This window comes from Carassius gibelio, chromosome A22 (assembly GCF_023724105.1).
Source record: "Carassius gibelio isolate Cgi1373 ecotype wild population from Czech Republic chromosome A22, carGib1.2-hapl.c, whole genome shotgun sequence".
In the NCBI taxonomy this organism is placed as follows: domain Eukaryota; kingdom Metazoa; phylum Chordata; class Actinopteri; order Cypriniformes; family Cyprinidae; genus Carassius; species Carassius gibelio.
In genome coordinates this window covers 4416714-4438200 of record NC_068392.1, presented here as the reverse complement: position 1 = coordinate 4438200, position 21487 = coordinate 4416714, and the positions used below count along the sequence as shown (strand labels likewise).

At 37.4% G+C, this 21487-nt stretch overlaps 1 protein-coding gene across 1 annotated transcript in view; it reads right to left on the bottom strand.

Moving 5' to 3' along the window:
* The window catches only part of LOC127942441 (SLAM family member 9-like), an 83620-nt gene extending 73517 nt beyond the window's left edge, over window positions 1-10103 (bottom strand). The window contains exons 1-2 of the mRNA XM_052538142.1: window positions 9992-10103; window positions 8997-9323 (exon numbers count right to left, since the gene is read on the bottom strand). Of these exons, the coding sequence (XP_052394102.1) occupies window positions 8997-9323; window positions 9992-10040 (376 nt within the window). The 5' untranslated portion in view covers window positions 10041-10103. The remainder of the gene's footprint in view (window positions 1-8996; window positions 9324-9991) is intronic.
* Window positions 10104-21487: the final 11384 nt, after the last annotated feature.

The window sequence follows — 21487 nt, the reverse complement described above, 5'->3', positions numbered from 1 at the left end:
CTAAATTGGCATTGAGCCTTGCTTGAGTTTAACTTGAAGAAATTAATACAGTACAGTAACTACAGTAAACATACAGTACTACATTAAACGAACAATCTAAATATGAACATTAAGTTTACAATGACAAAAATGTAAAAAAAGTCTTTTGTATTAATGTACTGTTTTTTTTTTTTTTTTTAGCATTTTACCAAATGTAAGGGTATCATATCATATCTGTGTACCAGTGTAACCATAACATTGTCTTTGTGAACATAATATTTGTGAGATATTAAGTGCTGCTGTGATCAGTTTAGCTCACTGCCAAGTTTTCATTTTTTTATTTTATATAATTGTTTTTATTTTATTTTTGTACAGTGGTCTTGTAAAGTCTTATCCTCTGATTGTATATATTTTTTTTAAATAACTTTTATATTTCTGTATGTTTTTTATACATTTTTACATTTTTTTTGTACAAAAGTGTTTTGAGTAATATCTGAAGTAACTTCCACTGGGTTATTAAAGAAATAAAAATCATTGTGTGTGTCTGTACATTCTGGAATGTGATTTCAACTCTGCATGAAAACTTTTTAAATCTTTTTAGTTTTTGAAACTGTCAGTCCCTGGTTTTGACACTAGAGGACATTCCAGCACTGCTTATAAGCACTGCTTGTAGTACACACTTAATGTATGAATGAAATATTAAGCAATTTAAAACAAATGTTTGATGTGGTTTTTACAGAGAAATACATGGGTAAACAATAGTGAACAATAATAATAACCATAATAAAAGCTGTGATATTAAGAAAGAAAAGAAAAAACACTGATTCCGTATTGCTCAGGATGCTAAGCAAGGATAGCATTGCAAGTCATGACTAGCTGATTTATGATTTCAGGAATTGTGAGGGAGCATATTTACAATAAGTGAAAATAGCATATTTTCTTAGCGATAGATATTATTTACACTAAGTTATAATAGCATTTTTTTTTTTTTTGTGATCTATTTTCACAGTGCAAATAGTAGCCTATAAACAGAATCTATGTTAAAATATGATATTCTGCTAATTACTTATTGCAAAGAGTGGCAATTATCCTCAGCATTGTATTATAAAACAATATGTAATAAAACAGCACCCCCACCTCCGCGCCTATGCTTGTGAAGTTGGAACTTCCCCAGACACCGGTGTAGGCTACTCTCACAAGAAACAGTCCCCGCTGCACACATCTGAATATTTGGGTTGAACTTGTTCTGGAACAGTGTTGTAAATACAACTTAACAATTCATTTAAGTTGTGTCATCTTTTGGAAGGCCTAACAAAGTAGTTTGGTTTTCAGAATGAAACACGTCTGCACAACATGGCAGCAGTGGCAACACTACAGCGAGAATCAAAGTTACGCCGCCTTTCTTTGCTTGAACATTTGGGCGCCATTTTGCTAATCTTCCCACAGCGTGACGTAGATGCTGACTCTTAACTTTTATAAAGAATATCTCTTTGGATTTGAGACTTTAGTCTTTGCAACTTTACAGATCTTCATTATGCACCAAGAGCTTTTAACACCCAAAAGAGAAAGGAAAAATGTTATTAGAACATCATATGAGCCCTTTTCTAGCAGGGCTGCTCATTTATGTTAGTTACTCCACCAAACTGATTAAAACTACAGAAATTAACTGCTAATTATTATCTGCATGGCATCATAAATATCACAAGAGTAAATCATAGACCCATATACATTTATTCTAAAAAACAAATCCCAGACACTGACAGACAAAAACAGGATATGATCATTGAAACATCTGTGAGATCAAACGTAGTTTTTGTTAGAAATAACTTCTGTTTCTCTTACTAAAGCTGAGAACTAGCAGAGCTCGTCCGCAGGGTCACAACATGAGTTCATAAGATCCTGGATTTGTAACGAGATGCAGAGACCCTTTAACATCAAGTTTATATTTCACAGACACAAGTACTGTATGTGATGTTTTTTTGATTGGAGAGAATTTTTTTTTTTTTTTTTTGCAGATAAGAAAACTGTGTCAAACTCTTAAAATCAGATGGCTAGAAATGGAAAAACACCCTTCTACCACATGCTATGAACTCTTGACACCTTAGACACAAACTCAAGAACATACATCAAACACATATACAGCAGCAGACACTTTCTCATGCAGAAGATGTTAGTCTACCAAACCACATTTCACAGGCTGAAGCAGAGTTCATCTAGACTTGTTCTGATGAACATTTTACATTTATGGTATGCAGATATACATGTCTTCAATTCAATTTAATCTCAAAAATGAAAATTCTGTCATTTACTCAGCCTCGTGCACATATATTTTTTTTACAATTTTATATTACTTTTTAAGCTTGAAGGCAGACTTTCAATGGAAAAAATGAGAATATTAACAATACAACATTTAAATATAAAAATATGATATTAAAAAGATCTTACATGTAATTTGTGATCTGAAGATGAGCAAAAATCTTGGAACGTGTGTGAGTAAATGCATTACAGTAAACATAACAATACTTCACTGGGTCAAACGAGTTAGATAATTTATTCAATATTGTATTACATGGCCATTAATTTTGAGGTTTTTAAGAGACTATATCATTTATCCATCTGAAAGTATCGCTTCAGGCCCCCAGAAAGATCCTGCAGTTGTTCACTGGTATTTCCTGATCATTAAATCATTAGCATTACCTAGATATGTGCTAAAACATGCTAAGAACATGCTAACAACATCTAGTGCAGCATTAAAACATGCTAGCCTCATTTGAACATGTTTCGTTTACATAATATTAAACATACAAACCCGATTCCAAAAAAGTTGTGACGCTGTACAAATTGTGAATAAAAACAGTGATTTGGAAGTTTTATATTTCAATAATTTATTCAGAACATAAAACATAGATGACACATCAAATGTTTAAACTGAGAAAATGTATCATTTTAAGGGAAAATTAAGTTGATTTTAAATTTCATGGCATCAACTCAAAAAAGTTGGGACAAGGCCATGTTTGGATGTCTTTTTTGTCATATCTTCCTCTTTATGATGCACCACATGTTTTCTATGGGTGAAAGATCTGGACTGCAGGCTGGCCATTTCAGTACCCGGATCCTTCTTCCACGCAGCCGTGATGTTGTAATTGATGCAGTATATGGTCATTTTCCTCATGTTGGAAAATGCAAGGTCTTCCCTGAAAGAGACGACGTCTGAATGGGAGCATATGTTGATCTAGAACTTGGATATACCTTTCAGCATTGATGGTGCCTTTCCAGATGTGTAAGCTGCCCATGCCACACACACTCATGACACCCCATACCATCAGAGATGCAGGCTTCTGAACTGAGCGCCGAAAACAACTTGGGTTGTCCTTGTACTCTTTAGTCCAGATGACATGGCGTCCCCGTTTTCCAAAAAGAACTTCAAATTTTGATTCGTCACAGAACAGTTTTCCACTTTGCCACAGTCCATTTTAAATGAGCCTGGCCCAGAGAAAACGCCTGCGCTTCTGGATCATGTTTAGATATGGCTTCTTTATTTAACATTAAGGGCCCTATTTTAACGATCTAAACACAAAGTGTAAAGCGCACGGTGCAGGTGCACTAAGGGTGTGTCCAAATCCACATTTGCTATTTTAACAATGGAAAGACGGGTCCGTTTTTGGAATATGTTGTGCCTATTATCTTAAGGGGGGGGGGGGGGGGGGGGGGGTGAAATGCTATTTCATGCATACTGAGTTTTTTACACTGTTAAAGAGTTGGATTCCCATGCTAAACATGGACAAAGTTTCAAAAATTAAGTTGTACGTTTGAAGGAGTATTTTTGTTCACAAAATACTCCTTCCGGTTTGTCACAAGTTTCGGAAAGTTTTTTTCGAGTATGGCTCTGTGTGACGTTAGATGGAGCGGAATTTCCTTATATGGGTCCTAAGGCACGTCTGCCGGAAGAGCGCGCGCTCCCGTGTAGCGAGGCTGAGCACAGACATTTCACTGATTAGAGCGATTCACTGATCAGAGCGAGAGCGTCGCGAAAAGTCACAAAAGAAGTGTGTTTTTGGTTGCCAGGGCAAGACAACCCTGCACAGATTACCCAAAAAACCAGCATTAAGGGACCAGTGGATGGAGTTTATTTTTACAGAGCATCAACGGAGTTGTGCACGTGTTTTTGTTTGTTCCCTGCATTTCGAAGATGCTTGTTCACAAGGCCCAGTTTGACGACGGATTTGCGTATCTTCATTTCTTAAGGATAATGCAATCCCAATGAAAAAGGGTCACGATCGTGTGTTGGAACCGCAGGCGGTGAGTAAAACTGCTTAAAATATCTCTGCCTCCTTGTTAGTGTGTCCCCTCCCATGCCGGAGACCCGGGTTCGAGCCCTGCTCGGAGCGAGTCGTTACTGCTGCTGCTCTCCTTCAGTTTCAGCCTCGGGATCTGATTCTGGATCATAAATAAATGGCTGAATCTGACTGTAAGCCATGGTTTGTTTTGGATGATGGTTTTTCCCTCACGTTAATGTCACAGCTTCCAAACGCTCTCAACGCAAAAGCCTACTGGCGCTCGTGATTCTTTAGCTCCGCCCACACGTCACGCCTCCAGCAGGTCGTGTTTTTCCGGGAAAAATCGGTACAGACTATCTTTCTCTTATGAATATAATAAAACTAAAGACTTTTTGGAGTTATGAAGGATGCAGTACCACACTATAGCTACTCAAGATTAACAGCATATTGAGTGAAAACGAGCATTTCACCCCCCCTTTAATGAGTAATGGGGGTAACATTCAATAAACCACTCAGAGTGTCATCTCCCATTCCCTTTAAGAGCGAGATGTGCTCACACCATGGCGGATCGCCTTTTACATGGCGGAATTTATTGGTGGAAAAGCTCTGTGTGATGAGTCAGTTATATATGTGTGTGTATTGGCACGATTGTTCAATTAATTAGCCAATTTCATTCATCATTATAAGTTGAAATAGGCTGAATTGCAAATAGGTAACCTAATTCTAATACATGCAATGACTATCCATCCAATGCATTTGCTAATTAAACGACATGGTGCTGGAAGGAAAAATACGAACAGCGCCAGACTGAAACTAGCAAACACACTTGTGCTGCGCCTCGTGTCGCATAGCGCCTGGTGTATGATAGGGTCCATAAAGTTTTATCTGGCAGCGGCTAATGGCACGGTGGACTGTGTTTACCGACAATGTTTTCTGGAAGTATTCCTGAGCCCATGTTGTGATTTCAATTACAGTAGCATTCCTGTATGTGATGCAGTGCTGTCTAAGGGTCTGAAGATCACGGGCATCCAGTATGGTTTTCCGGCCTTGACCCTTACACACAGAGATTGTTCCAGATTCTCTGAATCTTTGGATGATATTATGCACTGTAGATGATGATAACTTCAAACTCTGCAATTTTTCTCTGATAAACTCCTTTCTGCTATTGCTCCATTATTTTTCACCACAGCATTGGGGGAATTGGTGATCCTCTGCCCATCTTGACTTCTAAGACTTCCTTATATGTACATTTAACTTTTCCGGCCTCTTATTGCTACCGGTCCCAACTCTTTTGGAATGTGTAGCTCTCATGAAATCTAAAATGAGCTAATATTTGCCATGACATTTCAAAATTTCTCACTTTCAACACTTGATATGTTATCTATATTCTATCTTCTATTCTATTCTATTATAATCTATGTTATTTATATTCTTGTGAATAAAATATAAGTTTATGAGATTTGTAAAAGATTCCATTTTTTTTTACTCACAATTTGTACAGTGTCCCAACTTTTTTTGGAATCGGATTTGTATTAGCATCTTGTTCAAAACTTGACAACAACATGTACATTTTTGTTAACATTATGCTAGCAACACGGTAATCATGTTAACATCTTGCTAAAACATGCTAGTTACTAAGTATGACATTGGCAAAATGCTAATTGTGTTTGCATCATGGGGCAAGGTAAATGTGTTAGAATAATGCTAGCAATGTGCTAATACTGTTAGCACCTTGTTAAAAACGTTAAAATCATTTTAATATGATGCTAGCAGCATGGTGGTAATTCTTACCAATCTGAAAACTCATCCATAGACTCTTGGTGTCTCAGGAGTTTGTAAAGGTATTTGGGACTTAAAAGTTTGATCATCATCTCATGTTGACAGTTGCGTACATCACATGCCTGTTCTCTTTAACTTTCTGTACAAAAAAAAACATTGCACAATTTATAATACTGATAAAAATTAATGAAGTAGCAAAATTGTTAATCTTTCTAAAGTAAACATTTTCTTTAAAGGGGTGGTTGATCACGTGGAATGAAAACGATCCTCGTCTACACTAGCGTTTCTGCTGTTTCAGAAAATCTCACACAACCTAAAACGCATGTCACATGACCATTCATGCAGGTACAGCTATGGATATGAATAGGTAGATTACCTATTATGGAGCGATAAAATGGGGAATCTACATATACATCTATGGATACAACAATGCTCATGATGTTATTGTTTACAAGGATACACAAAGCGAATGTGGCCAGCCACGCCATAATTTCCAAAAGCTTCAGTTTCGGTTAGTTTACACTGCAATGCAACCCGGGTTTTCAAAAGTCTCAGTTTTGGGGCTCTGAAAATGCCGGAGTAGTGTAAATGATAGGCGTAACTGTAGCAAAAGTAATGCGTTTTAAAACGAAAACGCTCTTGTGTAAACAGGGCCTAAGAAGCCCCTCCCACAGAAATACACAATAGGCTCAGATTGGCTATCTGGCCTGTGTCATGACTCTGTCCAGAAATGTCACACCCCCTTACCATTACTGGTAGTTGCATGTTCTCGGGGGTAGGGTTTATGTAGATTTCAGGGTTTGTGATGTCCTTGAACTGGGAAGTCCCTAGTAGCCTTTTTTTGTAATCCTTAAACAGCAAAAATATCTCCCTTTGCATTGAACTTTGAGCATAGTTACTGTGCAGACGATGTTTATGCTCTAACAGCAACATTACACAACTAAAGTTTGAAAATTGAAATCATAATCAACCATTCCTTTAATATCAAATATTGAAATTAAGGTACAAAGATGTCCCTTTGAGTCTACTACACAAATGACAAGCTGTTGTAACTCAAAAAGGTATTTTATTTATTTATTTGTTTTCTGGTAGTTTACTATGATCTGCACGAATGTCTGTGAAAAATGATGGACAGTGTAAATGCTGCCATCATGTTATAAAGAAGAAAACTAAGGCATTAGTTTGTTGTTATGGTTTTGTTTATTTATTTATTGTGGTTGTGCTAAAGAGTCTTGTATGCTAATATGCAATAGGACTAGCAAATGACAACACAAACTAAGTCATGTTCTAGTCATTTTAAATTAACATGAGTAAATTATTTCTTATGTTTGGTTATTTTTTAATGTACAGTATATTAAGTTTTTTTTTTTCTTTTTCTTTTTTTTTTACGGTTTCAGATATCTGATGCTGTTGTGTTTGTAATAGATCATTGATCACAGATAAAACACACACATCTAAATCTGACTTGGTGCAAAACATAACACAAAGCATAAGGGGAGTTGTGGAGTTGTGGAGGGGAGTTGTGGCCTGATGGTTAGAGAGTCGGACTCCCAATTGAAAGGTTGTGAGTTCGAGTCTTGGGCCGGCAGGAATTGTGGGTGGGAGGAGTGCATGTACAGTTCTCTCTCCACCTTCAATACCACGACTTAGGTGCCCTTGAGCAAGGCATCGAACCCCCAACTGCTCCCCGGGCGCCGCAGCATAAATGGCTGCCCACTGCTCCGGGGTGTGTGTTCACAGTGTGTGTGTGTGTGTGTGTGTGTGTTCACTGCTCTGTGTGTGTACACTTCGGATGGGTTAAATGCAGAGCACAAATTCTGAGTATGGGTCACCATACTTGGCTGAATGTCACATCACTTTCATAAATGCAGAGATTAAAATCTTACCAGTTTGTGTGAATTCCTTTCGAAGAATGTTGTCTCAGCATAAGTTATTTCTTCACAAGTCTGAACTATTTAAAGAACAACAAAAATAGAAAACACTGTCTTAAATAGATCTTTTTCTTCATATATATATATAGCATTTATGAATTTGACATAACGGTTCACCCATACATAAGAAAATATTCAGCAGAGAATGTACTAATTAAAATTAGAACAATATTCTTGACTCATAATTTTCATTGAAGCTCAACAAATGAAACATTGTCATAAAAATGTTCCACCAGCAGAGGGCTGAATTTTTAAACAGCCCTAGATATCCTATATATCAGTTGATTAAAATGTTTATAGAGTATTTTTATAACAAACAGTAAAAACAGGAGGTACCACTTGCCTTCTGTATCAGTTTTTGTATATTTCCTGTAGGTCCAGAAGATCATGACTGCAGCTATCAACAGAGATCCAGCAGCAGTAATAATTACCAGCACTTTTAGAGCTGAGTCTTGTTGTGAAGGAGACTCTGGGTCAAGAGCTGTACAGTAAAAGACAGAAGTGAATTTGTATGACCTATAACAAAAGAAAGAGATCAGATCACAAAACCACTGCTGTACCTGAACATGTGTGACAGAGCTGAGTGATGTCCAGGTGTTGAGTCTGGTTGCTGATGGGATTGTTGAGCACACAGCTGTAGCTGTTTTTATCCTGATATTCCACCTCCAGAGGTAGAGAGAGACTGATGCTGAGATCAGACACACTGATGCTGGACAATAAACTGTTTCCTTTGTACCAGGAGAGAGTCACATGACCCACATTCACCACTGAACACACCAATGAACAATTCTGCTGTGAGGATGAGGATGACGAAGATGAAGAACATTGTGAAGAGTTACTGCTGATGACAGGTACAGACAGATGAGCTGAAAACATGGGAATAAAGACGTGGATAAATCTAATCAATCTTATTTTTGGTTCAGTGTTTTGAGTTAGTGTGTATGTGATCTCAATATACAGAATGATTTAATATGTAAATAGTTAATAGAACAAGAATATGTGATCATTTTGACAAATGATCTCTACTCACCATAGACAGAAACACTGAATGTTTTTGATGTCAGTTTCGCTCCACTTATCTCTAGTTCATAGACTCCAGAGTGTTCAGTTGAGATGTTTGTGATGGTCAGAGATCCAGTTTGATTGTCCAGCTTCAGTCTGTCTCTGAATCTCTCAGTAGTATCATCATATGTGAAATTTTGCTTTTTTCCTTTAATTATAGCTATTTGAGACTTTTCAAATTTCCACAGTATGTCGTCCTCTTCATCTTTTTCAATATCATCAGTGTTTAGAGTAACAGACTCTCCCTCCGTCACTGACACTGACTGTTTTTCATTTGTTTTAGTCCCAAACAAACCTGGAGAACATTAACATCACCAAATTAAAGCTCCTAATGGTTTCTAAAGCCTGAAACCAACTGTAGATTGAATTGGTCAAATATGAACTGAATAACATCCAAAGCAGCAAAATGAAAGGTGAGACACATAAGCATGAAACAATAATTTAATCTTTTTTTTTTTTTACTTACCTAGTAAAATCAATGTGTGATGTTACGTAATGTACTGTGTAATAATAATACTGTATAATTACAACTTAAAAGTTTATTTCTGCTTTATAATGTAAATAATTGGGACACTGAGAATCGGCAGATAAAACAGCCTCACTGAATCTCACTTAGGATTCTCAAACCTTTTTTCCAATTAATTTCCATGACATTTATGGTTATTTATGATTATCGCAGCAGTATTTCTAAACATTTAAAATAGATTTTTTTTTTTTATTAAGATATTTAAAGTTACAAAAGACGCCCGGAATTTGAAAGTGGTTCAGTGGTGGTTTTGGCTTTCTGAGCAAGAGACATTTACAGTCACAGAAGGCCCGCAAATAACATTTTTAAAATTACATTTAAAACAGAGAACTGAATTCAGAGTAAATCTCATAATATAATCATCTGGTATATAACAGTAGAAATCTGAAAAAAATTAATTAAAGAAATTACAGCATAAAAATGCTTTTATAACTTACCCGTCAGATTTAACCAGCAAAAGCCGAATAAAACAAGTGTGTAAAACATTTTCTTTAATGATTCACTGAAAAGTCCGATCTAATGTCCGTGCTGTCTGCTGGAAACATTCAACCTGTAATTCTGGTGAGTGAATCCTCCCCCAACAGAGTTTGACACCCAGTTCACATGTTCTGAATATGTGTGTGTGTGTGTGTGTGTGTCTGTGTGTGTGTGTGTGTGTGTGTGTGTGTGTGCGTGCGTGCGTGCGTGTGTGTGTGTGTGTGTGTGTGTGTGTCTGTGTGTATGTATGTATGTATGTATGTATGTATGTACATCACCACCTTGGAATTGTAAGGTCCTATCTGCATTATGAGTGGTTTTGAGATTTTGAGCTTTAAAGTTTTTTGCATTCCATATGCTTTATAGATATAACTATTTTGTTTTCTAACTGAAAATCAGTAAATGAAAAAATAAATAAAAATCAAGGTCTAAATAAGAATATGTGAATAACTCAATTTTGACAAAAATGTCAGATAGAACTTTATCATTCTAAGGGGAAATATTTCTATTTGTGTGTGTGTGTGTGTGTGTGTGTGTGTGTGTGTGTGTGTGTGTGTGTGAATGCTCATATGAACTGTTCGTAAAGGTGTAGTAAATTGTTGTGCATGGAAAAACAAAGTTAAAAAGGTAACCAAGTGTCTGCATCTTACATTACCAGTCCTAAGTTCAGCTTCTGAGTAAAAGCGAAAGCTGCTGCGGTCGGTTTTCTTCAGAAACGTGGTTTGATCTGCTGGATGGACTGACATCTTTTGCATGAAACAACTGTTATGTAGAGCATGAAGTCTGTAGGTGAAGGGCTTCTTCCTGCTTTTATGCACAACTCTGACACTGTAACCTACAGAACCATCACGAGAGAAAGTGTAATAGAAACACAATGATCATATTTAAGTCATATTTAATTTATTATTTAAAAAAGAATGCTGAGTCTGTACATTGAGAGCAGTTTGAGAGCAAACTCTATGTGTAGCTGTGGCATCTGTGGCAAAGTCTGCATCGATGCATCAGCCCACAGTGAAAGAGGAGATGACACCTCACACAGTCAAACTGGGACAGTCAAACTGTAAATGATTAAATAAATGCAATGGTTTGAATGGAAATATTTTTGTCCCACTATCCCAGGAATTCAGTCAGTTGTTGCATCCTAATTAGCAGGATATCCATCCTAAACAGAATTCAAGATTAGACTTAATGTGTCCCAAATCATATTACATTTAAATGATTATCCTCAAAGTACATGGATTGTCTACTGTTTCATTTGAAATGGGCACATGGGCAATCTTAAAGGTACCATAGAATCCAAAAATCACATTTAGAAGGTGTTTGAACACAGTTTAAGTGTGTGTGCCGCAGTGTGTGAAAACAACCAGCCTATAATGATAAAAATCCACTCACTCATTGTTTTATAATACCAAAAAATCATTAACAGTCTCTCCACAGGAGCAGTTCCAGATTTCTCACTACTATCACACCATAGTCTGTCAAAGTCCTGCCCATTTGTGATGCTCTCTGCCCTATTAGCAAGTACACAGTGCTGAGTGAGAAGCAGCAGTCAGCCATTACTGTTCTCTTGCTGTAGCTGCTAGAGATACAGTGTCAGTGCCAAAGAGCCATTAAATGTGTAATGTATTGGGATGCACCAATGAAAATAGAAGTCTCCATAGACCACTGAGGAAACGGTGGTTCATTTTAATTTTCTAAGGAAATGTTCCGGTAAAAAAAGGAAAAGTTACACCGGACTGGACTGCCTCAAAAACAAGGGTCAGTTCGTCGAGTTGTGATTCTGAAAGAAGGATCGATACCAATGCTCATTCTCATTTAATCAGAATCAGAATCAGAATGAGCTTTATTGCCAGGTATGTTTACACACACGAGGAATTTGTTTTCGTGACAGAAGCTACACAGTACAACAGAATGACAGCGACAGAACATAAAACACATAATAAAAGAATAAAAAATACAAATAAGTAGATAGTGAATGACAATATACAAATTGACAATTGTAGGCAGGTATATTACAAAATGCAGTTATGTATGTACATGTGTATTATGTGCAAAATTTAAGTGTATACTAAGTATGTGTGTTAGATAAATAAAGTGTATGTGTATATAAATATAAAGTGTAGTGTGTTCGCCGTTATTATCAGCTGTTCATAAGATGGATTGCCTGGGGGAAGAAACTGGTCCTGTGTCTGGTCGTCCTAGTGCTCAGTGCTCTGTAGCGTCGACCAGATGGCAACAGTTCAAAGAGGGAGTGTGCTGGATGTGAGGGGTCCAGAGTGATTTTGACAGCCCTTTTTCTCACTCTGGATAAGTACATTTCTTGAATAGAAGGGAGGGTTGTACCAATGATTCGCTCAGCAGTCCGGACTACTCTCTGTAGTCTTCTGAGGTCAGATTTAGGAGCTGAGCTGAACCAGACAGTTACTAAAGTGCAGAGGATGGATTCAATGATGGTGGAGTAGAACTGTTTCAGCAGCTCCTGTGGCAGGTTAAACTTCGTCAGCTGGCGAAGGAAGTACAACCTCTGCTGGGCCTTTTTCACAATGGAGTCAATGTGAATGTCCCACTTCAGGTCCTGAGAGATAGTGGTGCCCAGGAACCTGAATGACTTCACTGCAGTCACAGTGCTGTTCATGATGGTGAGTGTTGGGAGTGCAGGGGGGGTTTCTCCTGAAGTCCACGATCATCTCCACTGTTTTGAGGGTGTTAAGCTCCAGGTTGTTAAGACTGCACCAGACAGCCAGCTCTTTTACCTCCTGTCTGTAAGCAGACTCGTCACCGTCCTGAATGAGGCCGATGAGTGTGGTGTCATCTGCAAACTTCAGGAGCTTGACAGAGGGGTCCTTAGATGTGCAATCATTAGTGTACAGGGAGAAGAGCAGTGGGGAGAGAACGCAGCCCTGGGGAGCTCCGGTGCTGATTGTACAGGAGATGGATGTGTTTTTTTCCAACCTCACTAGCTGCTGCCTGTCTGTCAGGAAGCTGTTGATCCACTGGCAGATGGAGGTGGGCACGGAGAGCTGATTTAGTTTGGGCAGGAGGAGGTTTGGGATGATCGTGTTGAAGGCCGAGCTGAAGTCCACAAACAGGATCCTCACATAAGTCCCCGGTCTGTCTAGGTGTTGCAGAACATAATGCAGTCCGATGTTTACTGCATCATCCACAGACCTGTTTGCTCTGTAGGCAAACTGAAGAGGATCCAGCAAGGGACCAGTGATGTCCTTCATGTGGGCCAGCACCAGTTTTTCAAACGACTTCATGAATACAGACGTTAGAGCCACAGGCCTGTAGTCATTTAGTCCTGTAATTTTGGTTTTCTTGGGGATGGGGATGATGGTGGAGCGTTTGAAGCATGAAGGGACTTCGCACAGCTCCAGCGATCTGTTGAAAATCCGTGTGAAGATGGGGGCCAGCTGGTCAGCTGGATTTTAGACAGGCTGGTGTAACACAATCTGGGCCTGGTGCTTTTTTTTATTTTCTGCTAACACAGAAATACAATTAAAAAGAGCATTTTGGCTCATTCCCTAAAAGTGGCAACTTCAACAAGCTATTAAAAGGATCTGTGGGGTATTTTGTGGTAAAACTTTGCATACACACTCTGGTGACATTAGAGAAGAATTTTACATATTGTATCAATGCATTCTATGACACCTTTAAAATAAAGGTGCTGCTCGATATTACAAATGGGCTATAATGTCTATATTAATTGGCGCATTTTCAAGTGTCTGTATTGAGTGTGGAAGATGAATAGCAGATCACTTATATTGCATGACAGTCAACATGGAGGCGCCGGTGCGATCACTTAAAATACTCCATCATTTTTGGCTATACAGACAAGAATAATTACATCGTTCGGGTCTACATTTGTTTGTGCACACAGCTGTACATAGATGCTCAGGGAAAGATCAGCATCCTTCTGTCAGGGGCGCCCCCCAGTTGTGGCCAAAATCTGGCCAGCCCTAGAACTATTTTACAGTGAACAATTGTGAATTTACATGATGCATTTAAATGAATAGTACCCAATTTAGCTTTTGCTGCAGCCACGAAAAAAGATTGGTAGATTGGTGCCACCAGAGTAGCTAGCTGTGTCATTGCCCTTCTTAAGCATTCTTTATTGTTATGATTTTAAAATACTCCAAATCTCGTGAAAATCACATCGCACTGTCTAGTTAGCAGATGTATTCACCAACATCTTTAACCTCCTCTGGAGACTAACAGTGATCCCCACATGCTTCAAGCAAACCACCATCATCCCCCCCCCCCACAAAAAACAAAACAAAAACAATTGTCTCCTGTCTGAATGACTACCGCCCTGTAGCACTGACATCAGTCATCATGAAGAGCTTTGAACATCTAGTCAAATCCCACATCTGCTTCTCTCTACACACCCTGGAAAACCTGGACCCATTCCAATGTGCTTACCACCCAAACATATCCACTGATGACGCCATTGCAATGTTCATACATTGTGCCCTGGAACACTTAGAGGGAAGAGACACCTATGTGCGGATGCTGTTCGTTGATTACAGCTCTGCAGTAAACACCATAATCCCTACCAAATGTATAGCCAAACAGAAAGATCTGGGTCTTACCAGTCACTTATGTAACTGGCAGTGTTGGGAAAGTTCACTTTCTACATGAACTAGTTCAAAGTTCAATTCACAAATTTTAAAATGAACTAGTTCAGTTCATAGTTCAAACTACAAAATTTTGAACTAAGTTCACACAGTTCCAAAAATGAACTACTAGAACTAGTTCATAGTTCCTTTTTTCCACATGTTGCTGCGAGCTATTATTTTCCAAAATTGTTGCCACAGCCCATATAGAATCACAGACAGCAATTATTTTATCAGTTTTAACAATGAAGCTATGCGTCAGATTTCATCTTCATATCCAATTTTCAATCCTTATCCAACCAGGGTTTACATTAGCATTGAGGGGACAGCGTTGTTGCTTTAATGCTTTGTCTCCCATTCTCACCGACCTTGTCATAAACATCATAAAATTATTTTAAATGGTCATACGCCATTCAAAAAATTTTTATATCACATTTATAATGGGTTTTATGTTTATGTCTCGTCGCTCCGGCCGCACAGGGCATCATAATTTGTTAGCTCGTGCTCGTTATCATGTTATCGTGAGAAGTTCAAATGTGCGTATAAATAAGAAAATTGTACGCAAATATTACTGAATGAGACCCAATGTTCTTTTTATTAGCATCATATGACCCCTTTAAGGAAAAAAATCTACACTATTTAAAGAGTAGTTAATTGCTCATTAAAATTATATTATTATGTTAACCAGAAACAAAAGTGAATAAGATTAACACATTTTACACTGATTTTTTTTTCTTTTTTTCTGTTGCTGTGGCCTCCTTTGGCTGTCCCTATTCAAATTTTCTGGGGACACCACTGTCTTCTTTATGTGTACAGTATGTAAACTGTGCAGTCGGCTTGTTTGGGGTCCAATTTCTCTTTATTTTTAATACATTTTATAACATATTATGAATTTGTCAGATTAACCAGTTGTTATACTTTATAACTTTTCTGGTCAATTATAAACAAAAGGTTTAATTGAATTCCTAGCAAAATCTACTGCAAATATTTGAGTTGCTCCTCCCCTACGAAAATGTATTCTCACTCCAAACTTTTGATATAACTTGAGAGCCCTGATTTAGCACCTCACTGGATATATTATACAAAAAAAGAGTTTTGCTGAATGCAGTTGGTTCCCCTAGGGTTAAAATTATTATTATTTTTTTTTTATATTGGGCTAGTCTAGACTTATACACTATGGCCTGGTTTCATAGACAGGTCTTAGCCTAAACCAGAATTAGGCCATAGTTCAGTTAGGACATTTAAGTAATTTTTATAAACATTACTTAGAATAAAGCATTACTGGTGTGCACATGTTTACAAAACAGTCAGTGCAAGTTTCTTTTAGTTGCAACAACTCAGAATTACATTTTAGTCTAAGACTAGGCTTAAGCCTTGTTTGTGAAACCGGGGTTTTATTTATTTAATGACCATACAGGCATCTAGTGGTGAAAACATGTTATTACATATGAATGTAATTTTGTAAAATTTTCTGGCCACCAGATGCCTTATATTTGTCTGTTTGCATTGGAATATATAAACCTTTTCTCTTTTATTAACTTTGAATACAATACTAATTAAAAAAATAAATAATAAGAAGTGGTCATGAAGTAATTACTTATTCAAATAAATGCGTACTCAAGAGGGCTCTGTAACCAACCCAATAATAAACTGCAAATGTGAAAATAAATGAAATTTTAGAGAGAGAAAGAGAGAGAGAGAGCATGAAATTATTTCCCACTCCTTTAATCAGGGAACTAAGAAAATATCTATAAATATAATAATATAATATATATACCAAACATAATAATGTTTGGTTGTATAATTACATATGAGGAGGGGGTTATATAGGACTCAGAATGTGGGTTATATGATATTTTACTTGTGTATGTTTTTATGATTAGTGAATGAATCAATGATTTCAAAATTCTAAATTTTTAATCAATACATGAAAAAAAAGAGATGAATAAAATGGCCACAATCATCTTTATGTGCATGGCAAAATTATTAAAAGGACAAACACATAATTTTAGACTACAAGAATTTGACAGAATGGGAAAAAATATACATATATCTGATTAAGTAAGTTTCAGAGTAGCATGTGGTTGGTCAAAGAGGCAATTTTAGCAAATCCTATGAGAACAGCAGCATCTATAGCATACTGGATCATGTAGAATTTGTGCTGTTTTTCGAGAGATGTGATATTCTGCTTTGAGCACTAGAGAGCGATGTTGTGCTTGTGTTACATTTACCAAAGTATCCATTAGAGCTTATTGTAAATAATATTGTAAAGAGGTGTAGCTTAAGTAGGTTCAGGGATCGGGCAGAGATGAGCAAACTCACTCCTGGAGGACCACTGCCCTACAGAGTTTTGCTCCAATGCTGATCAAACTCACCTGTCTGTAGCCTTCTAGTAATTCTTAAGACCATGACTAGCTGGTTCAGGTGTGTTTAATTAGAGTTTTAGTGTAACTCTGCAGGACAGTGGCCCTCCGGGACAGAGTTTGCCCATCTCTGCACTGTAAAAAAACTTTGACATTTACAGTTACAAACCCCCAGCTGTGGTTGCCAGAACTTAACCTTAATAACTGGTAGCAACATTTTAGGATTTAACTTAACAGACTTAACTTTAACTCACATTACAATACCATATTTCATTAACTGATGTAATATTAACAAACCAACATACTGAAGTACTAATATATGTTTTGAACTATTGTAATGCATTGATAAGCACCAGAAACTGGGGGTGATGAGAAAGTCACATGATGAACCAAAGTTCATCACAAACAGCTGAGGAGGGCAATATTTCTATATAGAAGGTGCACACGCTGTCATTCACACAAACACTTATCCCCATCATGGTGACACGATACTGAAATAATGCAATTAACATTAATTTAACAACATTAGATGTAAGATAATACCCTAATATGCACAACTGATAAGACAAAAACTAAGAAGAAACATAGTTATTAAAAGAAATGGTTTGCATTGCTTTGCATTGTAAATTAAACAATGACTTTTTCTTTTTCACTTCCAAACACACACACACACACACACACACACACACACACACACACACACACACACACACACACACACACATATATATATATATATATATATATATATATATATATATTACAGTATTTTACTGTAATATTACATTAAATGTAATTACATTTATTCACCATATATAGTATGGAAACTTAATGCTAACTAATTAACATGTTTTTACTGTTAAAATCACAATATTTCGTTTACACAGTGGGTTAGGGAATGGCTTGACATTTTAGTTACACTGCTTTGCTCCAGAAAGGGACAGCTGGACATCAAACTCCACTCACTGGCTCTGTAGACAGCAGACAAATTTATTTCCACTTTTCATGGCAATGAAGTCGACATAGGAACTAAACACCTTTGTTTCAACAGAATCTGCATTTCATTTCATTTCAGTGGAAAAGTGGCTGAAAATTATCTTTATTTTATGTATATTGTGCATTCTGGTAAGACATATATTTATTCAGCCAGGCATACACTATTTTTGTGCAATTTCAGCAAGGTACCAACTCACACTGCACAAGTAGATCGCATGCGATGTAAAGCCAAAGCTCACGATTTTTATGCGCTCACTGTACGATCGTCGAGCTGCGATTTGACTGCTCACACTATACGCGGGGAATCAACACATAGGATTCCTCAGAACCTAGATGTTTGTGGCTGTTTCAGAATAAACATGCTCTCCCGGGATAAACCATAAAGGCATAAATGCACTGCTTTGGTGATATGTGCAATTCTGTGTGCTCGGTTTGTAGCCCTGCTTCAATAGTGCGATACCTCACAAGAGGCGACCAAAATTTATGACATGTCAGAAATTCATTCAACCAACCGATTGCTGGTCGGGTGAGGTTAATCGCCTCTCGTTTCCCCTTGTACACTGCACAAAGACTGCACAACAAACGAAAATGATGAAAATCGGCCCAACCAAAAAAGAGTTGCACGAATCAGAATTCAGCTCAAAATCGGATGAAAATCACACAGTGTATGTCCGGCCTTAGACTCTAATTTCCTGTAAATCAGTGCTTCTCAAATCTGCCCTGGAAGAATCCCAGCACTTAAATATTTTATGTCTCCCTCATTTAACACACCTGATTCAGCTTATCAGCTCATTAACTGCAAGGCCCGAATTGGGTGATGTCAGATCAGGGAGGCATTAAAAATGTTGTGAAGTTTTGTGAAGCACTGCATGAAATTAAATGGCAATGAGGCACTATTTCAGTGGTGCCATTGTTAATAGAGAATAAGATACTTCTTCTTTTGACAGTAGGAAAATAAAGCCTCATGAAGCACTGAGGCTTTCCTCTTACTGCTACCGCTTCAATCTGAATACCTATGGCGTGAACACAGCTTGTCAAAAACTTTCTGAAAGAAATTAAGGTTTGCATTACATTGTATTCCTGTCAAATTAGTACCGTATAAATAGGAAAACGATTTGTTATAAAGTGAGAATAAAATATGAGTTATTGTGATAACCTCTAGAGGGCAATCTAATGCTGTTTGTATTTGCTTGTATACTAGTGATGTTACGTTCAACGCCGAAACTTCGAAGCTTGTATGAAAAATAACAACACTATCAGAGCGTGATTCGATTTGACAAAAGCATGTGATCTATGTTGTCCGAAGCTTCATTCACCTGAAAACCATGTGACTGCGTTAGTATCTGGTTCAAATAAAGCAAACCTCAGCTCCGTTTCATTTCCATTATATTGCTTACATTTTTTTTAGCATTGTTTTTATGTAAAAATTTTTTTTCGTAATTTATATATTGAGCTCAAAAATTAAAGGACTGAGCAAGAGTTAAAATAAACAAATCATGGATTTAGTTTATGAATTTATGTTTTATTTATTTTACTTATTTTAGTGACAGTACACCAACACAAATTAATGATTTTGAAAATAAACATTATATAAATTATAATAAAAAATGCAGTTTTTAGAATCAAATGTGAAACGCATGGCTGTAATGGAACATAAAATTTTGGAAGGTGTTTTTTTAATGACCACTAGATGGCCACAACATAAACCATTTTAAAATGCTTTAAACAATTTTGAGGAAAGCTTCGATGAATCAGAACGCTTCACTTCATCTTCACAATTGTATACTGCTTTGCACTATATGATGAGGTACAATAGGATCCAAAAGAGACTGGTTTGCTGTCTGCACATGGAGTTCTATTTCATGCTTCAGCTGGCTCTGATTGCGTGGCTTCAGTGGAGATATTTCAGGTATCTATGGTCTGAGAAGACTTCAAACTGATGTTTGGCTCACTCCATCTAGTTTCTCCATTCCTCAAATGCCAGTTTAGTTGCCAGATGTTACAGATTGTCTATTGTAGTTGCACTCTGCCAGGCACAGATTTTTGCAATAGAAGGCATGAATGGAAAATGGGAGGTCCATCCTGCCGCTGGGATGACCTCAGACGTGAAAGATAGATCTGGTTTAGGTTGAGACAATTTGGGAAGAAGGCAGGGGAAGCAGATGGTTGAGAGTTTCTTCTTTGTGCTCAAACAGACAATACAAACAAAAACTCAAAGCTGTGAATTTTTTTTGCCCCATATCATAATTTTTTTGGGTATCTTGGTTTCATTTTTGTCCCAAGCCCCCATTTAATTTCTGAGCCGGGTGTGATTGATGTGATGGTGGGGTTTGCAACTGGGGGTCTATTTAAGACAGATAGTAAAAGCCACTACTTGCTGTAGTAATTGTCCTATAAAATTGTATTGGACTTATTTAGTTTGTTTTATGGAGAGCTTCTTATTCAGACTAAGGCGAGGCTGTTAACTACATCTCTTCCCTTTTATTATACAAATTTCTTTAAAAGTCAGAAAATGCATAAAAATGATCTGAGATCATGTAATAAATAAATAAACATATAGACACTAGCTCATGGGTTCACAGAGATCATCACCGCCTAGCGGTATTAGAATATAATATTAAATAATATTAAATATTTCACAACAGCTATGGTATAAGAAAGTGTAATTTACTGAAATTGTCTTCTTCCATTGTTGATAAACTATTTCCATGTTAGACTCTGTAAAGCTGCTTTGACAAAATCATTATTGTATAAAGCGCTGTACAATTAAAGGTCACTTTATAATAAAGGTGACTTTGATGGTTTGATACTCAGTCTGAACCACTGGTTCCAAACAGATCTTTCTGACATGTAAAGCAACCAATTCAGCAAATAATTTTCATGATAAAAAAAAAAAAAAAAAAATACACTACATATGAACAAGCTATCAAGCTGTTTGTTTATCTCGATGACATCCTGATCTTCTTCCAGAACGAGCGCGACCATGTCCAACACGTCAGGACCATGTCCAACAAAGACACAGGCGAGTGTTCCAATGGCTGCTTGAGAATTGTTTATTCGACAAGGTGGAGAAATGAGAGTTTCAAGCACGGTCGGTTTCGTTCCTGGGATTTATTATTTCACCCGAGGGAATCCGAATAGGTCCAGCCAAGTTAAAAGCAGTTGCAGATTGGCCTACCACAGAAAGTCGTACAGCGGTCCAGCGATTTCTGGGGTTTGCCATTTTTTACAGGTGGTTCATTCGGAATTTCAGCCAGGTCGCCCTTCCTCAGACGGATCTCACCTCCACTCGAAGACGTATGTGTTGGTTGCCACAGGCTCAGGCTCCATTTTCAAATTTAAAGAGTCACTTTGTTTCAGCTCCCTTCTTGCTACTCCTGATCCATCTCATCTGTTCGTTGTGGAGGTGGATGCATCAGAGGTGGGAGCAAGGACGATTTTGTCTCAGAGTTCACCTTTAATGACAGAGTACATCCCTGCA